Source organism: Octopus bimaculoides, chromosome 1 (genome assembly GCF_046866305.1).
Source record: "Octopus bimaculoides isolate indiv1 chromosome 1, ASM4686630v1, whole genome shotgun sequence".
NCBI lineage: Eukaryota > Metazoa > Mollusca > Cephalopoda > Octopoda > Octopodidae > Octopus > Octopus bimaculoides.
Window position 1 is genome coordinate 194991340 of NC_142928.1, and position 18892 is coordinate 195010231.

At 36.8% G+C, this 18892-nt stretch overlaps 1 protein-coding gene across 6 annotated transcripts in view; it reads right to left on the minus strand.

Annotated features, from left to right (window-relative positions):
- Positions 1-415: 415 nt before the first annotated feature.
- Positions 416-18892, minus strand: part of LOC106877662 (uncharacterized) — a 67152-nt gene continuing 48675 nt past the window's right edge. The window contains exons 1-4 of one of the 6 annotated variants that reach the window (XR_016244732.1): positions 9392-9511; positions 4358-5045; positions 3082-3168; positions 416-694 (exon numbers count right to left, since the gene is read on the minus strand). Coding sequence is in view for 5 of the 6 variants with exons in the window: in XM_089365036.1 (XP_089221162.1) it covers positions 2840-5035 (2196 nt within the window). In the remaining variant the exon portion in view is untranslated. Of the gene's footprint in view, positions 5046-9391; positions 9515-18892 lie in introns of those variants that run through there. The other 5 variants (XM_089365069.1, XM_089365047.1, XM_089365058.1 and 2 more) reach the window with 5 other exon arrangements.

Below are 18892 nucleotides of genomic sequence, written 5' to 3' on the forward strand. Positions count from 1 at the left end.
GGGCCAACCAAAGCTTTGTGAGTGGATTTGATAGACGGAAACTGAAAGAAGCCTGTCGTATATATGTATATATATATATGTATGTGTGTGTGTGTATATGTTTGTGTGTCTGTGTTTGTCCCCCCAACATCGCTTGACAACCGATGCTGGTATGTTTGCATCCCCGCAGCCTAGCGGTTCGGCAAAGAGACCGATAGAATAAGTACTAGGCTTACAAAGAATAAGTCCTGGGGTCGATTTGCGCTCGACTAGAGGCGGTGCTCCAGCATGGCCGCAGTTAAATGACTGAAACAAGTAAAAGAGAGTAAAGAGTAAAGAGTAAGTCCGTCTACGAGTGCCTATGAATCGGCGATTGCGTCTACAAGTGAGATGGTGCGCTCGAGTCTAGTGCGAGTGAAAGCAAATCAGAAAACGATTATAATAATGATATTTTTTTAATTATAAATGATCTTTACATTCTTTTTACTTTACATAAAATATTCTTTACATTTTACTGTTGTTTTATTGCCATTTATTTAGGAGTATTATAAATTTTAGAAATAAAATATTTTGTTCTGGGAACGAATTACGATCTATAACATTACTACTAATGGGAAATTATTGCTCTGTTTTACAAGTTTTCGTTTTACGAGAATGGCCTCCGGGAACAAATTAACTCGTATATCAAGGCGTTACTGAGTGTTCTAGAGAATGTCTGTCAAAATATAAGTAAATTAGAAGTTTATTTTAAAAGAAATTTGATTATAAGATGACATTCTGATGTTAAGGTGATAGTAAAAGGTGTTTACTGTTATGTACATTTAAAAGTATTTTGACACTGTTTACAGTTTTAAATGTTTTGGGGAATTACATAGACAATATTTTACGTAGCATATGAATAGTTCCTATGAGCACTATTTTCATAATTTCTTCCACTTTTGGATTTCCTACTATCTAAGATGGGTAGCAATCAGCCCCTTTTGCTGTTATTCCTAGGCACCGATCACAAAGGTATTGTTTTAGTCTTGAGGTTCCACGTTTTGCCAATTTCTATTTCAAGATCATTATACTTGCCTAGTTTTTGGTAAATCTTAACACATACATTTATGTCGATTGAGAATGTCATATCAATGAGGGGGCATGATTTTTGTCTGAAATCCTCCAATATAATGTCTGGCCTATTCGCATATATCTCTCTGTCAGTTTGAACGGTGAAGTTCCAAAGGAGCGAAATGTGGTTATTTTGAAGCAGTGGAGGTGGTTTGTGTTCCCACCAGTTTTTATCATGTGACAGGTCCAATCTTTACAAATTACCCAGTGAATACACTTTGCTGCTCTATCATGCCTACTGAGATACTCTGTAAGCGCAAGAAGACTACAGGTAGAGACATGATCGATGGTTTCATTTTGTTGTTAACATACACGACATGTTGGGCAACTGCCGTTCTTTAATATGTTGGCCTGGTAGTTCCTTGTAGGTAGGCATTGATCTTAGGCTGCTATGATAAACCCTTCTGTCTCTGATTTTAAGCCAGAAGACACTAGCTATTGATGGGTAAGGGTTTTATCAACATCGGCATTATTCACTGTCTTTGGGTATTTGACATTGACAGGTTTTTCGTGCTATTTATCCAGTAAGAATATCTAAGAAAGCACGGCTTTTCGTGCGCTTAGATTTTTCTGTGCTTGTTTCCAGTACGTCTAAATCTGGGAGTTGTTGTATTTGGAATTCACTTAGATATTTCTTTGCCTATTTTGTTACTGAGTGTGAGGCTTTTATTCTTTTGTTTCCATGCTTTAAGACAAGCTTTAGCATCCAGTCATCAGAGTTTTTCAGGTAGGTGTTTAGGCCAACTGTGGCAGTCTTCATTATCAATTCCAGTTGTAAAACTCCATGGCCACCCTCTTTTCTTGGCAGGTAAATTCGTTCTATATTTTCCTTAGGGTGGAGCATTCTATTCATTGTCAACAATTTACGTATTTTTCTATTAAGATTACAGATTTCAGTAACTGACCAGTTATTAATATTGAAATTGCAAGTCACAACCGGTATGGCTAAAGTATTGATCGCTTCGATCCTGTTTCTTGGATTCAGCTCTGCGATAACATTCTTTTCTGATCTTTTCCCTCGTCATTCAATGTTTGATTCCATCATCTACAAATACCGCTAGGCGTTTATAACTCTGGTTCTAACTCCTTTATCACATTTTTTGGTCAAGATTAACATTGGATGTTTCTATTATTTTCCCTCTGATGAAGGTACCTTTTGCACAGAAACTCCCATGTCCCTGGCAATGGGCCTGATTAACTTGGAGGGATAGTTGTCAATCATGGCCTGGATCTCAACAACAAATTCAGGAGTTTTTTTCTTATCAGACTAATCAGAGTGTAGTTTCCGAGCTGCCGTACCTTCGTAATCACCATTAGACTCCTCCAACTCTTTCCGAATCCTCTGCACTGTCCTCAGATTGACATCCAAACACTCTGGAATCTTTGTATTGGAGCTTCCGGCGCGAATGCCAAGCAGTACAGCATGTCGTTTCTAAATTTCTGACAGAGTGAATTGCGTCATGGTGCCGAAATGACCCTACTGTATTGTGTAGTCGACAAAATCCCCTAACAACAATGCGCATGTGCGAAATTAAAATGATTAAATGGCGACAATTTACCCATCGTACCCTGTGTATGTATGTGATCGCATGCATGTAAATATGTATATGAATATATATATGTGTATACGCATACATAGGCTACCTGTGGCGCGCCTGTGAATGTATACCCTATGACACAATATGCAGGGTGTACTTGCAGAAAACATATAAAGCGACGAATAATATATTTTTTAATATCATTTTGTTGATTAACAGAGATGAGATTCATTCGCTTTTTTATATGCTTTGATTGTTTCAATGATTTTATCTGACAGGATTGTATCGAAAGCAACTCTAGTATTCATTATCGACAAAAGATTGGGCATCAAAGACGTCATCAGTATCAAAGAAATCTTTGTGAACGTTGATAAGTCTAAGTCCTTTCGACTTATTATATTGTTGCAAGCAAAGAAAAAAGATACGATTAGAAACAGTTTCATAATGGACTTACCAATCTCGAATCTCAATGGAAAATGATGGTTAACAATTGTCTTAAACAAATTGGCATTTATGAAATCTTCTTCATATTTTGTCTGAACTAAATTTGGAAGAAAAATTTTAGTGAGCTTTACAGAATTGACTATTACTGACTTATACTGCGTTATAATAGTCTTCACAATTGCAACGCCATACACGAAAAACATGGCAACAAACCATACGTCACCGACACTATCAGGTTTAGCCAATACTGCGATAGCTATTGTAAATATATAGGTGCATAGAACTTTCAAAGTTATAACAAAAATGTACATTGAATAAAGAGCCCATAATATACAAAACGGTAAGGAGAGAAAAGTTAGAACTACAGCAACAATCTTAGAAATATAATTTGGATTCACATAGAGAGGGAAAATATTAACTCTAGAATAACTTAATGGCAAAGTCGGAATCAAATAAATAAATGGGATTCCGTAATACAAGAGGCACAGAAATAATTCACAGACAGAAAATACAGCGAATAAAATTGTAATGGAAACAAAGGGACAAAGTGTAATGAATTGCCAGAAAATATTTCTTTCGTAGTAATATAACCAAATTTTCTTTATACGGTTAAACCAAGTATAAATTATCAAATACCAGAAACTTGGGTTTAAAGCAGTAGAAATATTAGCTTTCATTATTGCATAGAGTAGATCATAATCCTGTAGTGTAGCAACATTTAAACTGCCATACTTCTCTAATAAACTCATATTTTGAATGAGAAATGTGCAAGTGGATCTTTGATGTAATGTATTATAAGCGATAGTCTCACTTAAACGACTGGGAAGAACAAAGAGGATAAAGTTGAAAAATATGTAGCCCATGAAACACAAAAAGGGACCCCCGAAGAAGCCATCTGTATTCTCATAACTTTGCGGGATTCCTAATATTAAGCCACGATAACCCAATGGTATACTATCTTGGAATAGTATTTCTATTGTTTCATATAAAAAGAAGTAATGCATCAAAAGATCCAGGAAAATTACTGAAAGAGAAAATAGAATAAAAAAGAATCTTCTTAGTCTTGAGGCAAAGAAAGTGGAATGGTGAAAGCAAAATAACCAAGACAGAAAATGAGGGAAATTGTAAGTATTATGGTTTTCGTTGATCCATTCTAATTTGAATGGCGATGTGTTTTGACGGGAAAATGAAGGTAATTTAGCTTTTGATACAAAATTAATAAACAATGGAAAATATGCGCATAAAACTGCTCCGACGAAATTTTCAAAATTGACAAACATACTGACGTTAATATTATTTCCAGAACAAATGGATTTTGGGTGATAAACATGGCTTTCATTTTTATGGAGCTCGCAGCAATGTTTCTTCAGTACATCCCGATTTATACCAATTCTTCTGTAAGCTTCAAATGCGAAAGGATTGTTTTTCTTGATGTCTTGAGACAAATTTATAAAAAAACACATGTATCCAGATTTTCCCATTTGCAATTTATCAATAAATACGAGTTTCTTCAATTCCTGGGAAATCAAATATATTATATCGTGTCTGTGAATATTTTGTTTTGTGCAATTTATATCGATATCAATTCTTGGATTAGCAATGTAGACATCTAACAAATTCAAAGAGTAGATTGAAAAATCATAATAGAAATTTTTATACGCTATTAAACCGTCTGGTTCATCTGGAATCCAGGTAAATTGTCTCGCGTTCGCGAAATAATCTAATGGTACAGGATTAAGAAGGTCATCAAGTGACTTGTTTGATAAATGGACTTCAAAATTGAAAACTTTTTTTTCCAATTTTACTAAACGAGATAAAATCTCACTGACATTGGGAGGAATTTTAATTTCACAATTATTTCCGCGTTCCTTCGCATCGATGTTTAGTGATGTCAGTGTGCTAATAAGAATGATTGAAAGAATAAGAGAACTAGTTGCTGTTAGTGTCGTCTGTACGGCAGCCATATTTGGTTATCTGTAAAAATATAAAAAATAGAACATAAAATAATGAAGATTCGTTTTAGGTTAATTATTCCATAGATATTTCAAACAGAAAATATTCATTATAAAACTGAAAGTAACTAATGAAGAATCATTTTAGTTACATTTTTTTGTAACTATTCGAAATGAAGAAGATTTATTTTAAACCGGATGTAAAAACTGAAGGAGAAGGCAGAAACTGTGATAACCACGACGACAACATTTAAACAAAGACACGGCGAGCTTCCTGAGTTGCAAGGAAAACTGACGTCAAGGAATCGCCACACCTGTTGCAAGCAGACAATTTCTCACGAAACAAAGAAGCCACCATCACCACCACCACCACCATTATCTCGTCACTGTAAGATCCATTTTTGCACCCATCAAACAATGATATCCTCATCGCCATTATGACTGTTGTAGCAGGTCAATCCGTTAGCATACAAACCAATAGGTCATGTAAGCGCAAAAACTGAGTCATTTTTCACTGCAGTGAAGATATCAGAAAAGATTAATTTAAAAATGTAATGGTTGTCACAGTTGAAGAAAATGGTAACCAAAGCAGAGCCTACAGAACAAAGCAGACGCGTGGTAACCTATAGTTGCACGAGGCAAAAAAAGAAGATGAGTGGAAAAACCAATTTAAGTCTATGTAGAAAGGTGCCTGAAATTTGTTCAGAGTAAAAGTACTTTTAGCACTCGTGGCAGAAAATGCAGTACGGTCCATGTCAGATTCTTTACACACATCGAGGCAAGAAACTTTCTCAAAAGTGAGGAATTAATCCTAAAATCTTCATATCGTTGCCGATGCGGTGTGAAGGTGAGGGCGACAGACGTGATGTCAGAAATAAACATCTGATTAATGGTAACGCCTGTATTGGCCGACATTGAAGAAGAGTACTAAAGTAGCTAGAACGAGGCGGAGGGGGAGGTCCGTCCCACGCGACACTTTTATGGGGATAAGCTGTAATAATGGTTTTAATGTCGGGAGATGGACATTACGCACCGTTAAATGCAACAGTCGATATAGTCACTGTGCAATGTATATATTTTGTGGGATCCTGGGGACGGCAAATTGAAGGGCTGCTCCGGGTATCACACACTTTAGCTATAGCACTGAAGAGGTGCCTCATATATCAGAAGGGCGCACGGTAAGCAGGAAGAACTGGCTAAGTATAGGAATGGGGCACTTGACAAAGACAGATCAGGAGAGACTCGAAACTATTTTCCAACTGATTCATTCGTTGGATGGAACCCTTTTTGTATGCGGTGGTTTTTATATCCCTGGCATCGTAATTGCTGCCCGACTCATAGGTAATATTATTCGTTGCACACAACACATTCGTTTTTCATTGTACTCAGCACTCTTGTTAGTACTCTTGTCTTTCGCTAGAACGGACTTTAGTACGATTTTTTAACCCCAAGAAGTCATCTCCTCTAGCTGTTAACACTGCACAGCTGCATCCGATATATTGTGGGTAGGAGGGACCAACACGCAGTAATTCGAACAACTATCATTTATGGTAACTTACGGATTCGGTGCGAGTTCAAAGCGGAACAAACACACCGACTCTTACCGACCTGTTGCCTCAACCAAAACGCTACTCTTTATAAGAGTTTGGTGGAGGCGCAATCGCCCAATGGTTAGGGCAGCGGACTCGCGGTCGTAGGATCGCGATTTCGATTCCCAGACCGGGATGTTGTGAATGTTTATTGAGCGAAAACACCTAAATCTCCACGAGGCTCCGGCAGTGGGGGGCGAACCATGCTGTACTCTTTCACCACAACATTCTCTCACTCTCTCTTCCTGTTTCTGTTGTACCCTGTAATTCAAAGGGCCAGCCTTGTCACACTCTGTGTCACGCTGAATCTTCCTGAGAACTATATTAAGGGCAGACGTGTTTGTGGAGTGCTCAGCACTTGCACGCTAATTTCACGAGCAGGCTGTTTCATTGGTTGGATCAAATGGAACCCTCGTCGTCGCAACCGACGGATTGCCATCAATAAGAGTTCGGCTAGTCTATTCTTCCAATCCCCAGGGGTGTCAATGACTCTCCCCACAACATTGGTAGAGAGCCGAAGATTTGTATGACGCTATCACCCAACTAAGGACTTTCTGCCTACTGCAAAGGCAAAAGAAGAAGAGAAAGCAATCTCCATCATTAATACTACAACCTGATTCACAATAAAAACAAATTTAAGGCGTAGTTGTAGCTGTGTAATAAGACGTGTTCTGCCTAACCACATGCTCTTGGTTCAGTGCCATTGCATGAAACCTTGAGCAAGTATATTCTACAATAGCGTGTGAGTGTGTGTATATGTGCGAATATATATACATATATATGCATATATATATATACATATATATACATATATATACATATATATACATATATATATATATATATATACATATATATATATATATATATATATATATATATATATATACATATATATATATATATATATATATATATATATATATATATATATATATATATATATATATATATATATATATATATATACATATTTGTTTTGCAAGACTTTTGATATGAAATCGTGTGTTGAAACAGATGTTGTTGTACTTGGGGATGGGCATATTGCCAGTTTAGCCAATAAAAACACACGCACTGTATATTTGGTGTTAATTTGCTTAAGCTTTATATTACATTAATCTTAATCTTATTTCGGCCAGAGTTCTTTCGTCATACTTCTGTGACCTCATCAGTGGTCCTTTGTTTCCATTTGGCTGATAGTTAGCAAGGTGAGACACACATAAGAAAGAAGGAAACAAAGGACCACTGATGAGGTCACAGAAGTGTGACGAAAGAACTCTGGCCGAAATAAGATTAAGATTAATGTAATATAAAGCTGAAGCAAATTAACACCAAATATACTGTGCGTGTGTTTTTATTGGCTAAACTGGCAATATGACCATCCCCAAGTACAACATATATATATATATATATATATATATATATATATATATATATATATATATATATATATATAGATATAGATATATATATATATATATATATATATATATATATATATATATATATATATATATATATATATATATATATATATACACACACACATATATCTATACTATAAAAGGCAGATTTTCTCTCTGTGTGTGTGTATGTTTAAAATTCATACATTTACACAATTCCAAATTTCTTCGATTAAACAATCGCAATTAATATTCTAAATACAATTTGTTAGGTCACTGCGTCGTTTTTCACTCCAAAAATTTCCTAATAATGAATAAAATCCGTAAAACTACAGAAGTAAACATTTTCTCCCTAATAAAATTTAATTTCCTCTTTCTAATACAAATCCTTTCAACTCCTACTTTCTCTTATGAACCGTTACGAAAATCCAACAACAAATACAAAAAGAAAGGAAGGAGAAAAAGAAAACTATCAAAACTGAAACAATCACATTTCGATACTGTAATGACAGATACTAAAACTACATACAAAATTACTTTGCCCCTCTAAAATTAACTATTTCTATTCCTCTTACACATCGTTTCAATTGCTACTTTCTCTTAGGAACGTTTACGAACGATCCAAGAAAAAAGACAAAGAAACGAAGGGGAGTGAGAGTCAAATAAACAGACACACTGCCAATCATACGTAAATACACACATATATATGTACCTATGGTTACCAATGGCCTCATTCTAATTGGCAGGAACTAAACCCTAACAGAGAAACGAAAGAAAAAGAGTGAGAGTCAAATAAATATTTTCCCCTGTAACACAATGTCATTTCCTCTTTCTATAACAACTTTCACCTTTTATTCCGCACATGAAATGCCACCTATACACTTACATACAAATACACAGATACATGCAAATACCTGTCACTTATGTACCTATGGTTACCAATGACCTCATGATCATTGGCCCGAACAAAAACAACAACAATAATAATAATAAATTGAATGTATATATCAATCAACAATAAATAACAAACGAAGGTATATAAAAATACTTATTATATCAAGATAGAAAAATGTTATAAAATACTATTAAAAAGAAATATAATACTTGTCTTATCGAAAATTATAAACGTGACATTATTTTCTTTATGTTCATTAGAATATAAACTAACAGAAATATTAAATGCAAATCTTATCCTAACAGGTCTTTCGTTTAAAATACAATTTAAACGAAGTTTTAGGTTAAACTAAAATTACAAACGTAATATAAATAACTTTAATTTTAATATAAAGTAGCTGTGAATAATCAGAGAGAATTTATATTACAATATCGTAAGATGTGGATATAACTGAAAATTTCAAAAAAGAATTGAGACTCACATAGCTGCAACTTCTGCTGCCTTCTTGGAAAGTAGTTTCTTTCTGTATGTTGACAAGAACACAAATTGGAATGTGAAAACAAAATTGGCCAGAAAAGAATGATTATTTTTGAATTGTTATTTTTATTGTACGAACATCAATTATTTGATTCCGGAAGCATTACTCTTACATTGCAATTAAGTTACGTTTTAAATTGTTATAAACTAATGTTTTATGTCAATATGTCTGCCGACTCATGTGTGTACTAGGAGGCATGCGGCTATTTACGTATATACAGGGTGGGCCAAAAGTAGGTAAACACTTTTAAAATTAACTTATTTGTTTTTTACAGGAACCGTGAATAACGTGCTGTGTGTTACGGTGTTCTGGGAGGTTTGAAGAATGTTCCCATGTTGAAGGAGGACATTTCGACCATTTACGAGATTAAACTGTGTTTTATAAATGTAATTGTAATAAATCAGTGTAAAAGTAATAAAATGAAAGAATTTCAATGTGTATACCTACTTTTAGCTCACCCTGTATGTATGTACAGATATATGAGTGTATAGTAGATCATAGTGTTGTATATACGTTCTGCAGGCTGGCACATTCGTTAACAAAAAAGAAAAAGTCCAAAAGAAGAAGAAAAAATAAAAAGATAAAAATATCCAACAAGGTAAAAATCTCTTCCTCCTACTTTCCCAAGGACTGGAATATCTACAACTTTTTGTGAATATTTTAAATCTTCCTCAAAATAAAATAAGTGAGGAAATTTACATACCTACGATCAGCTTTAAAAAAAACCCTTTAATATCTACAACTACTGTGAATACCTATCCTTTCCTTTCTCTCGGAGTATTCAAAAATGTAAACATCATCCACCTTTTTATTCTAAGAACACTGCCATTTCTCTCTCTGCATTCATACCAAAGGCCATATTTAGTAAATCTTAAAACTTTACTATCTACAACTTGTTTACTTTTCTTTTTGATTCTCTCTGAGTATTCGAAAATGTAAACATCCTTTTCATTGCAAAAGTCCTACTGTATTTTTATTATTATTATTATTCAGTAGTTTTATTTTTATAACGTGCTTTCACTTCACTACCGAGCGCAGCTCTGTGCGCCTTGGGTATGTGCTGTGGTTTGCTGTGGTGCTCTTATGTTTACTGTATTGAAAGTGTTTTGCGTAGAATGTGTGCAGTACCCAGTAGTGCAATTTCCTGTATGTTATATATATTTGTAAGTCCTGGTGTTTTTGTTATGTATTTGTCTGAATATTTTTTTATTATACCTAAGGCACCTACTATGATAGGAATTGTTTCTGTTTTTAGACGCCACATTCGAGTTATCTCTATTTCAAGGTCTTTGTATTTTGAAAGTTTTTCCATTTCTTTTAGAGAAACGTTGTCATCTGCTGGTATTGATACATCAATTAGAAAGCATTTTTTTTCTTCATGATCTTTGACAACTATATCTGGTCTATTTGCCTTAATTTCTCTATCTGTGTGTATTGGCATATCCCAGAGTATGGTTGCTTTCTCGTTTTCTGTGACCTTTTCTGGCGTGTGTTTATACCATCTTTTTTCTGTTGTTATTCCATAGTGTTGGCATAGCTTCCAGTGTATATAGGTCCCAGCTCTGTCGTGTCTGAATATATTCCTTCTTAGCCAGGACTGGGCAGCCAGAGATAATATGATTTATTGTTTCTTGTCCATCTCCACATATTCTACAGTTACTTGTTATGTTTCTTTTCATTATGTGTTTTTGGTAATTTCTGGTGGGGAGGCTCTGGTCTTGTGCAGCAATTAAAAATCCTTCAGTCTCTGCTTTGAGTCCTGAGCTTCTCAGCCATTGCTGGGATTTTTCTCTGTCTATTTCTTTCGCATTTAGTTTAGCCCAGTATTTACCATGTAGGGGCTTTTCTTGCCATCGTTTTATCATGGTCCGTTGCTGTTCTAGTTTTAGTTTGGATTTCATTTGTTTTATAGCTTTTGTTGTTTCTTCTTCTTCTTCTTCTTCTTCTTCTTCTTCTTCTTCTTCTTCTTCTTCTTCTTCTTCTTCTTCTTTTTCTTCTTCTTCTTCTTCTTCTTCTTCTTCTTCTTCTTCTTCTTCTTCTTCTTCTTCGTATTTGTTAGGTAGATTGATTTCTTGTTTGTATTTGTCAGCTTCCTTAAATACTGAAAACAGTTTTTTGTTTTGCTCGTGTTTTGCGGCTATTTGTATTAGTTTCCCTTGCTTCTGGAGTAGGTATTTTTGCAGTCCTATGGTGGTTATTTTATAATAGTTTTCTAGCTGTATAAGACCCCTGCCACCTTCTGTGCGTTGTATATATAGCCTTTCTATGTCAGATTTTGGGTGGTGCATCCTATATCCTGTCATTATTTTTCTTGTTTTCCTGTCTATTTTAGATAGTTCGTTTAGTGTCCAGTTAAGGATGTTGTAGCTGTAGCTTATAACTGGGACAGCTAAAGTGTTGATACCCATTATCTTGTTTTTAGCATTGAGCTCTGGATCTGCTAGTATGTTGTTAAAGTTTTCTGCCAGCTTTTTATGGATTCCTGGCAGGTGTTTTAACCAGAAATTGGGGATCTTGTCGTGTCCAGGTGCCTTCCAGTTGCTTAGTCTTTGTAGTGTCTGGGTGACCTCTTCAGTTGTTATAGGGGCCCAGAGTTGCTCAGGTGCTAAGTTCGTTGTTTTAATGGTCCTTTTCTGGGGTTGTTGCTTCACCGACCATATTTGTTTCCAGAATTTCTCTAGTTCTTCTGCTGTTGGTGCTGAAGTAATGTCTATTTTATTTTTACCCAGTTCTTGGTAGTTTTTGGGGGTTGGATTTGAACTGTTTGTTTTGTTCAAAGAAACGTTGGCGTTTCTCATACCGGCGGATCCTTTGTGCTTTGGCAAGGATGTCTTGCTTTAGTTTTTCTTTTGCCTCAAGTAAGTCTTTTTCTGTAATGCTGTATTTGTACAGTATTTTTGTTTTCTTTTTGTTACTTAGTAGTGTTGATTGTTTACTAATTTCGTTGAGAATCGATAAATCTTTTCTCTTTTTTTAAATTTTGTTCTGGATGTTATTTATCCACAAGGTCTGTTTGGGTGGTAGAACTCCTGTTCGGATGGGTTTGAGTGAGTATCCTGCTTCTTTTGTGGCTGCAGTGGCTGCCGCATATATTATGTCATTTAGCTCAGTGATATTGCCTGTTGTTTCTGTGGATGTTAGTTCCGTGACGGCCAGGTTTATGCTATTTATTATTGATGTTTTATTGTGTATTTTGATTATTGTGTATTTTGATTTTTGGGAGATATAATCTGTGGTCCATTCTAAGATCTGTGGTTTTCAGTTCTTTGGTTATTCTCATTTTCATAGTATCGTAATTATTAGGTTTCCCTTCGTTATTTCCAGGCTTTATATTTGTTTTGCCTTCCTTTTCATTCATATGTTTGTCTGTGGTGTTCTGGATTGGTGCTTTTTGTACACTATTATACATCTCTACGGTCTGGGTTTGATGTTTTTTGTTTACTTCGTTTTTGCCGGAAATGTTACGTTTGTCCTCGTGTTTTGCTATATTTACATTATTTTTCTTCCATATTTTATATGTATGTGTTGTTCCGTTTTCGTTTTTTGGGTAGAGCACTGCTGTGAAATAGGCGTATAGTATCGAAATGTATTCCTCACGTGTCCATTTATGCCGTTTCGGTTTTGTTTGCGGGACATGAGGAACAACGTCCGGTCCTTTATTTTGACGGTCATCGTTTTCGTAGGGTACCGGTTCGTTTATTTCTGTTGTCAGATTGTTTTGCACGTTCAGATCTTCGTATTTTTTAAGTAACAAGCTTACAGTACGCACTTCTCGGTTGTTATTCTTGGGTGTAATAATACCGGTGTTATTTAATCTGTTTGTAATTTTTTTGTACATGGTGTTTTGGGGTTCGAAGATGGTTTGATTTTGATGTAACACGTGTGTTTACGATCGCTGTGCAGGTAGTGGAGGTATCAAATTAAAATACATCATTATATTTGGAAAGATAGAAAAAAATTTCAATGAGTATTACTTACTCGGATATAATCCAACCCTTTGTCAGCTATTTTTTGGCTCAATGCGATGTCTTTATTTCCGATGTTTTTGGATAAGTTTCGGAGCAGTGATTTATCGTTCTCACATATTAAACTTCCCCGGTGTTATTCTGTCTCCCCGGTGTTATTATTATTATTATTATTATTATTATTATTATTATTATTATTATTATTATTATTTCAAATTTTTGCCACAAGGGCAGCTTGGGGGAGGCAGGGATGAGTTCATTACATCGACACCAGTGTTCAACTGGTCCTTATTTTATCGACCCCGAAAGGATAGAAGGTAAAGTCGACCTCAGCGGAATTTGAACTCAGAACGTATCGACGGGCGAAATACCGCTAAGCATTTTGTCCAGTTTGCTAACGATTTTGCCAGCTCGCCGCCGAAGAAGAAGAAGAAGAAGAAGAAGAAGAAGAAGAAGAAGAAGAAGAAGAAGAAGAAGAAGAAGAAGAAGAAGAAGAAGAAGAAGAAGAAGAAGAAGAAGAAGAAGAAGAAGAAGAAGAAGAAGAAGAAGAAGAAGAAGAAGAATCTATTTGTCTATTATTTATTTGTTAATTCTAAAATTCATTTGATTTAATATTTAGCGTTATAGTTAATTTTATTCGCTTATTCTTCTTTTCACTCTTTAAAATCAAAGTTGTAGATTCAAAGCCACTGTTGATAGATTGAAGAAGTGTAATTTAGAACAATTTACTAGGGAACATCTAATGTCAAGATTGGTCACTGTGGTATAGGGTGGTCTGTATTTTGGAGTACAACACGCAGAATCGGAAATGACCAGAGAAGCAAAAGAAAGGTGGCCTGCTCGGAAAGCAAGAGTACCACCGGGTTTTGATTCTGCTGTTATGTGGCACCACTATAATCGTGGATTTTATGCCGATATTCGTCTAATAAGTCATCACCCGGCCCATAGAGAGTAAAGCTGCTGTAGCGGTAGCTAGGTAGTTGAATGATCTCCTTGCAAGAAATATTGTAGAGTAACCTCCCTTTACTAAGTTTCTCGAAGCATCTGTATCATGAGACGTAATTCTTAATTATTCAAGAAGCTTAGCGTTTCTCTTGGAAGTTTCTAGAATGTCTAGCGTTCCATTAATAAAAACAGCTTGCTAACCCTGCTCTTCGCTTTTACGTCGATTAGACTTAGAGCCATTCGCGTCATTGCTATGTCCGTCTATTTCTCTACGCCACATGACTGAGAGCCACCATTTGGCTGTTATTTCTATGTTTCCTATCTCTGAACTTTCTCACATAGATTGTTCATTCAATTAGATTCTACATTTTGATTATGTTTCATCATCGACCAAAAATAAAATATATTTTCATGTAGTAAATATATATAAGTCTTGAATTTATTCTTCAACCCTTTATGAATTCTTGTAATAACATACACGCAGCCACATCAACACCTCGTACTGACTATATATTTCCACTACACTGCTAACCTGACCATGTTCAGAGACACGAAGAACAAACATAAGTGAAGGTCAAAGAAGAAATACGTAGCCAACCAATAAAAAACAGAAATCATCCTGACTCAGTCCACTGGATCCACACAATTTCTAAGCATTAACAATAAATAAGGAAACTAGAAAATCATATTTCTCTATCAAACAATTTCAAAGAAATGGGCAGTCCGCCACCCCTATACCCACGCGGGTCATGTATCAAAAGCATTTAATAATTGTGGCATTTAGGCAATAATAAAATTGGAGTAAAGATTGTTTGCCAACATAACATGGCAGTCCTGGCTTAGGACGAATGTTGCTGTAATTTAGTCCCAGGAGACATCGTCTCCAGCTGGCTATACGACACGATCTGTGTGCTTATATTTTCGAACAAGGGAATCTGCGTGTATATTATTAAAATAGTTCATAAAGAATTGAAGAATAAATTCAAGCAAAATTGGGCCAAGATTGGAAACTGCTTAATTCAGAGCCCAAGTTGTTGTCTCAATAGGTATTGCAAGAGGAAGAGAGATAATGAGAAGATATGACACGAGACCAGCGAGCTCTAAGAAGAAATTACTATACTATTAGTAGAAGTTGGCTAAAGAAGACGTGATTCTGTAGACCAGCTGTTGGAATACATTGGCGAACGATTTCATGGCAGCCATTTGTTTAAAAATCGATCTAGGATATTTACATATGTATGAACTATATCGTCCCAGTTGTGAAAACAGTATTCGATTTTGTCGATGTTCTACTGTTTCTATAAGGAGTCCAAAACATAAGACTCGTGTACTCAATATTGACCAATCCTCTTTCACCATTGATTCCCATCTACGTCAGCAGGTTCATTCAAACTAACATTGCATCTGACCAGATCATTCATTAACCTGTAAAACGAGCGTCTTTCACAAAATTCCTGCAATACAAGGTTCTGTATCTTTAATTCGATAATATAGGCGCAAGCGTGGCTGTGTGGTAAGAAGCTTGCTTCCCAGCCATATGGTCACGTTTTCAGACCCACTGTGAGGCACCTTGAGCAAGTATCAAGCCTTGTGAGTGGATTTGGTAGAGGGAAACTGAAAGAAGCTCGTCGTATATATGCTGTCTATGTGTGTGTATGTCTTTGTGTCTGCATTTGTCACCCACCACCGCTTGACAATTGGTACAGACGTGTTTACGTCCCCGTAACTTAGCGGTTCGGCAAAAGACACTGATAGAATAAGTGCCAGGCTTTAAAATTTAGTAGGATCGATTCATTCGACTAAAAATTCTTCAAGATACTCCAGTATGGCTGCAGTCTTATGATTGAACCAAGTAAAAAACAAACGGGTAATTAAAAATATGACTATTGTTAAGAGCGTTTCACAAAGATAATTAAACGATAATTATAAACATTTGTCAAAGATAATTAAAAGATAAAAACTGTTCCCAAAAGCGTGTCGAATCAACAATAATAGTTTTGAGGTCATGATACAAGGAAACCGTTTTCTCTGACACATGGCTGAGTAACCAATGAGTGGTAGAAAACTAATCTTCGTCGTTTTTGTCAGGCTATATGTGTGTGTTAACTGCATGGTTCTACCACCAAATATCCACAGCAGGACTCCCCTGCTTCTCGTGGACCACCCTGATAATAGAGAAATAAATGAAGGTAGATAGATAGATAGATAGATAGATAGATAGATAGATAGATAGATAGATAGATAATGTATACATACAGTAGTAGTAGTAGTAGTAGTAGTAGTAGTAGTAGTAGTAGTAGTAGTAGTAGTAGTAGTAGTAGTAGTAGTAAGGCGACGATCTGGCAGAAGAGTTAGCACGTCAGACGAAATGCTTAGCGGTTTTTCGCCCGTCGCTACGTTCTGAGTTCAAATTCCGCTGAGATCAACTTTGCCTTTCATCCTTTTGGCGTCGATAAACTATCAGTGAAACACCGGGGTCGATGCAATCGACTCATCTCCCCAAAATGGCTGCCCTCGTGATAAAATTTGAAACCATTATTATTATTATTATTATTATCATTATTATTATTATTATTATCATAATCATCATCATCATCAACAACTTCATCGTTACTGAAGGCGGTGAGCTGGCAGAATCATTAGCACGTTGGGCGAAATGCTTAGTGGTATTTCGCCCGTCGCTGCGTTTTGGATTCAAATTCTGTCGAGGTCGACTTTGCCTTTTACCCTTTCGGGATCGATAAATTAAGTACCAGTGAAACACTGGGGTTGATGTAATCGACACATCCCCTTCCCCAAAATTTCAAGCCTTGTACCTATAGTAGAAAGATGGTTCGCATAAAGATCGATGGGGTACTATCAGTGGTAAACCTGTGGTGGATTCTCGCATCGATCCTTTTGGAGGTGAGAAACAGCTTCCTGGAGGTCAAAAGGACAGGCCGTGAAAATTGGTCTGGGGCCAGTGTGGAGGTATTCCTCCACAGTCAATCAGAAGCTATTCACAAGCTCCCAGACCTCATTCGCCTTCCAGTAGGGGAAGAATTACATGTCACAGTGGGGGGCGAGGGTAGAAGGCCACAGCGCCACCTGTGTGGAGCGACAGGACATTTGAGAGCCTTCTACCCCCAACAGAAGACAGGGGACCATAGAAGGTCCTTATTGCCAACACCAGGTTCCCAAAAACCTCGACAACAACAACAAACAAACCAACAACGGCCAATAACAAAAGCAGCACCAACCCCGGCAGCAATGGCGTCATCACCAAGAAGAACAGCAAAGCCAATAAACGAAATAAAATCACCAACACCAGCATCAGCAGCAACCCCAGTAACAACAGCAACACCAGCAGCATCAACAACACTAGCAACACCAACAACACCAACAACAGATGCTCCAGCTTCACTCTATAACAGTACAAGAGACAATATATAAGGACACACACAGCACCGGGAGGCTCCCTCAACAAAGCTCTCTTACTTCCTCTCCCCATCTACTTCAAACCCCATTAACTCATACCCCGATTGCACAGACACAGATTCATCGGCAACACGCAGCGGAAAATGAGGAGGAACCCCCAAAACCGAAAAACCCGAAAAAGAAACATAAAAATACATCATGTCCCACATCAACACATACACCAAAAAACATAGGAAACACACCCACAGCTTTCACAGATACACCTACAGCATCACCAACCTCTCCAGCATCACAATCACAAACTGCTCCACCAACACTGCCCCAACTGCAACAACTGGCCAAAAGAAAGCGCACCCAGTAGCAACAACCAACCACACAAACACCAAACTTCATGCTACTGAGGAGGGCAAATGAACAATTGATGGACCTCTAAGTACGAACGAAGGATGTCAAGAGAGTGGGTGTGATCTTTGGCACTAGCACCTTTCAAGTGCCAGAAACACTGATGCTGGTGTGAATACCCACAGAGGCATATAAGCTCATTAGGGAGAGCTTGCCGCAAGATGTGGGAACCCCTAATATCAAGGCCACGACTAAGCTTTTAAAGGGGTTCCTAGAGAAACCGCAACAATTCATAGACATTGAGCCACCTGACTTCCAGCGACACCTGAGTGGTAGTTAGACGCCTTTTGTGTCTTCTCCAAATTCCATCCGGTCATCATGGGGAGTTTAATAGTGGGTGGTATAAATGTTCGTGGTCTGGGATGTCACTATCTATGGATGCGACAGCCGTCAGTGAAACCAGGATTTCCGACACACGCAATCTAGCCCCAAATTTTGACGAGTTTGAGATTTACACATCTCTTAGTCGGCCTGGAATGGGGAGCGGGGTAGCAGTATTGTTTAGGAAAGGCCTGGATCTCGAGGTATGGACGATCTTCCTGGACCCAGAAGGTAAATTTGTGGTCCTGGATGTGAGCAACAGCGAAGGTGGTGCATTCAAAACAATCCACCACAAATTGGTAAAAATTCAGTTGCGTACTGGGGTCGATCTAATCGACTGACCCCCCCCCCCCCTCCCCAAAAAAGTTTTGGGCCATGTGCCTAGAGTAGAAAA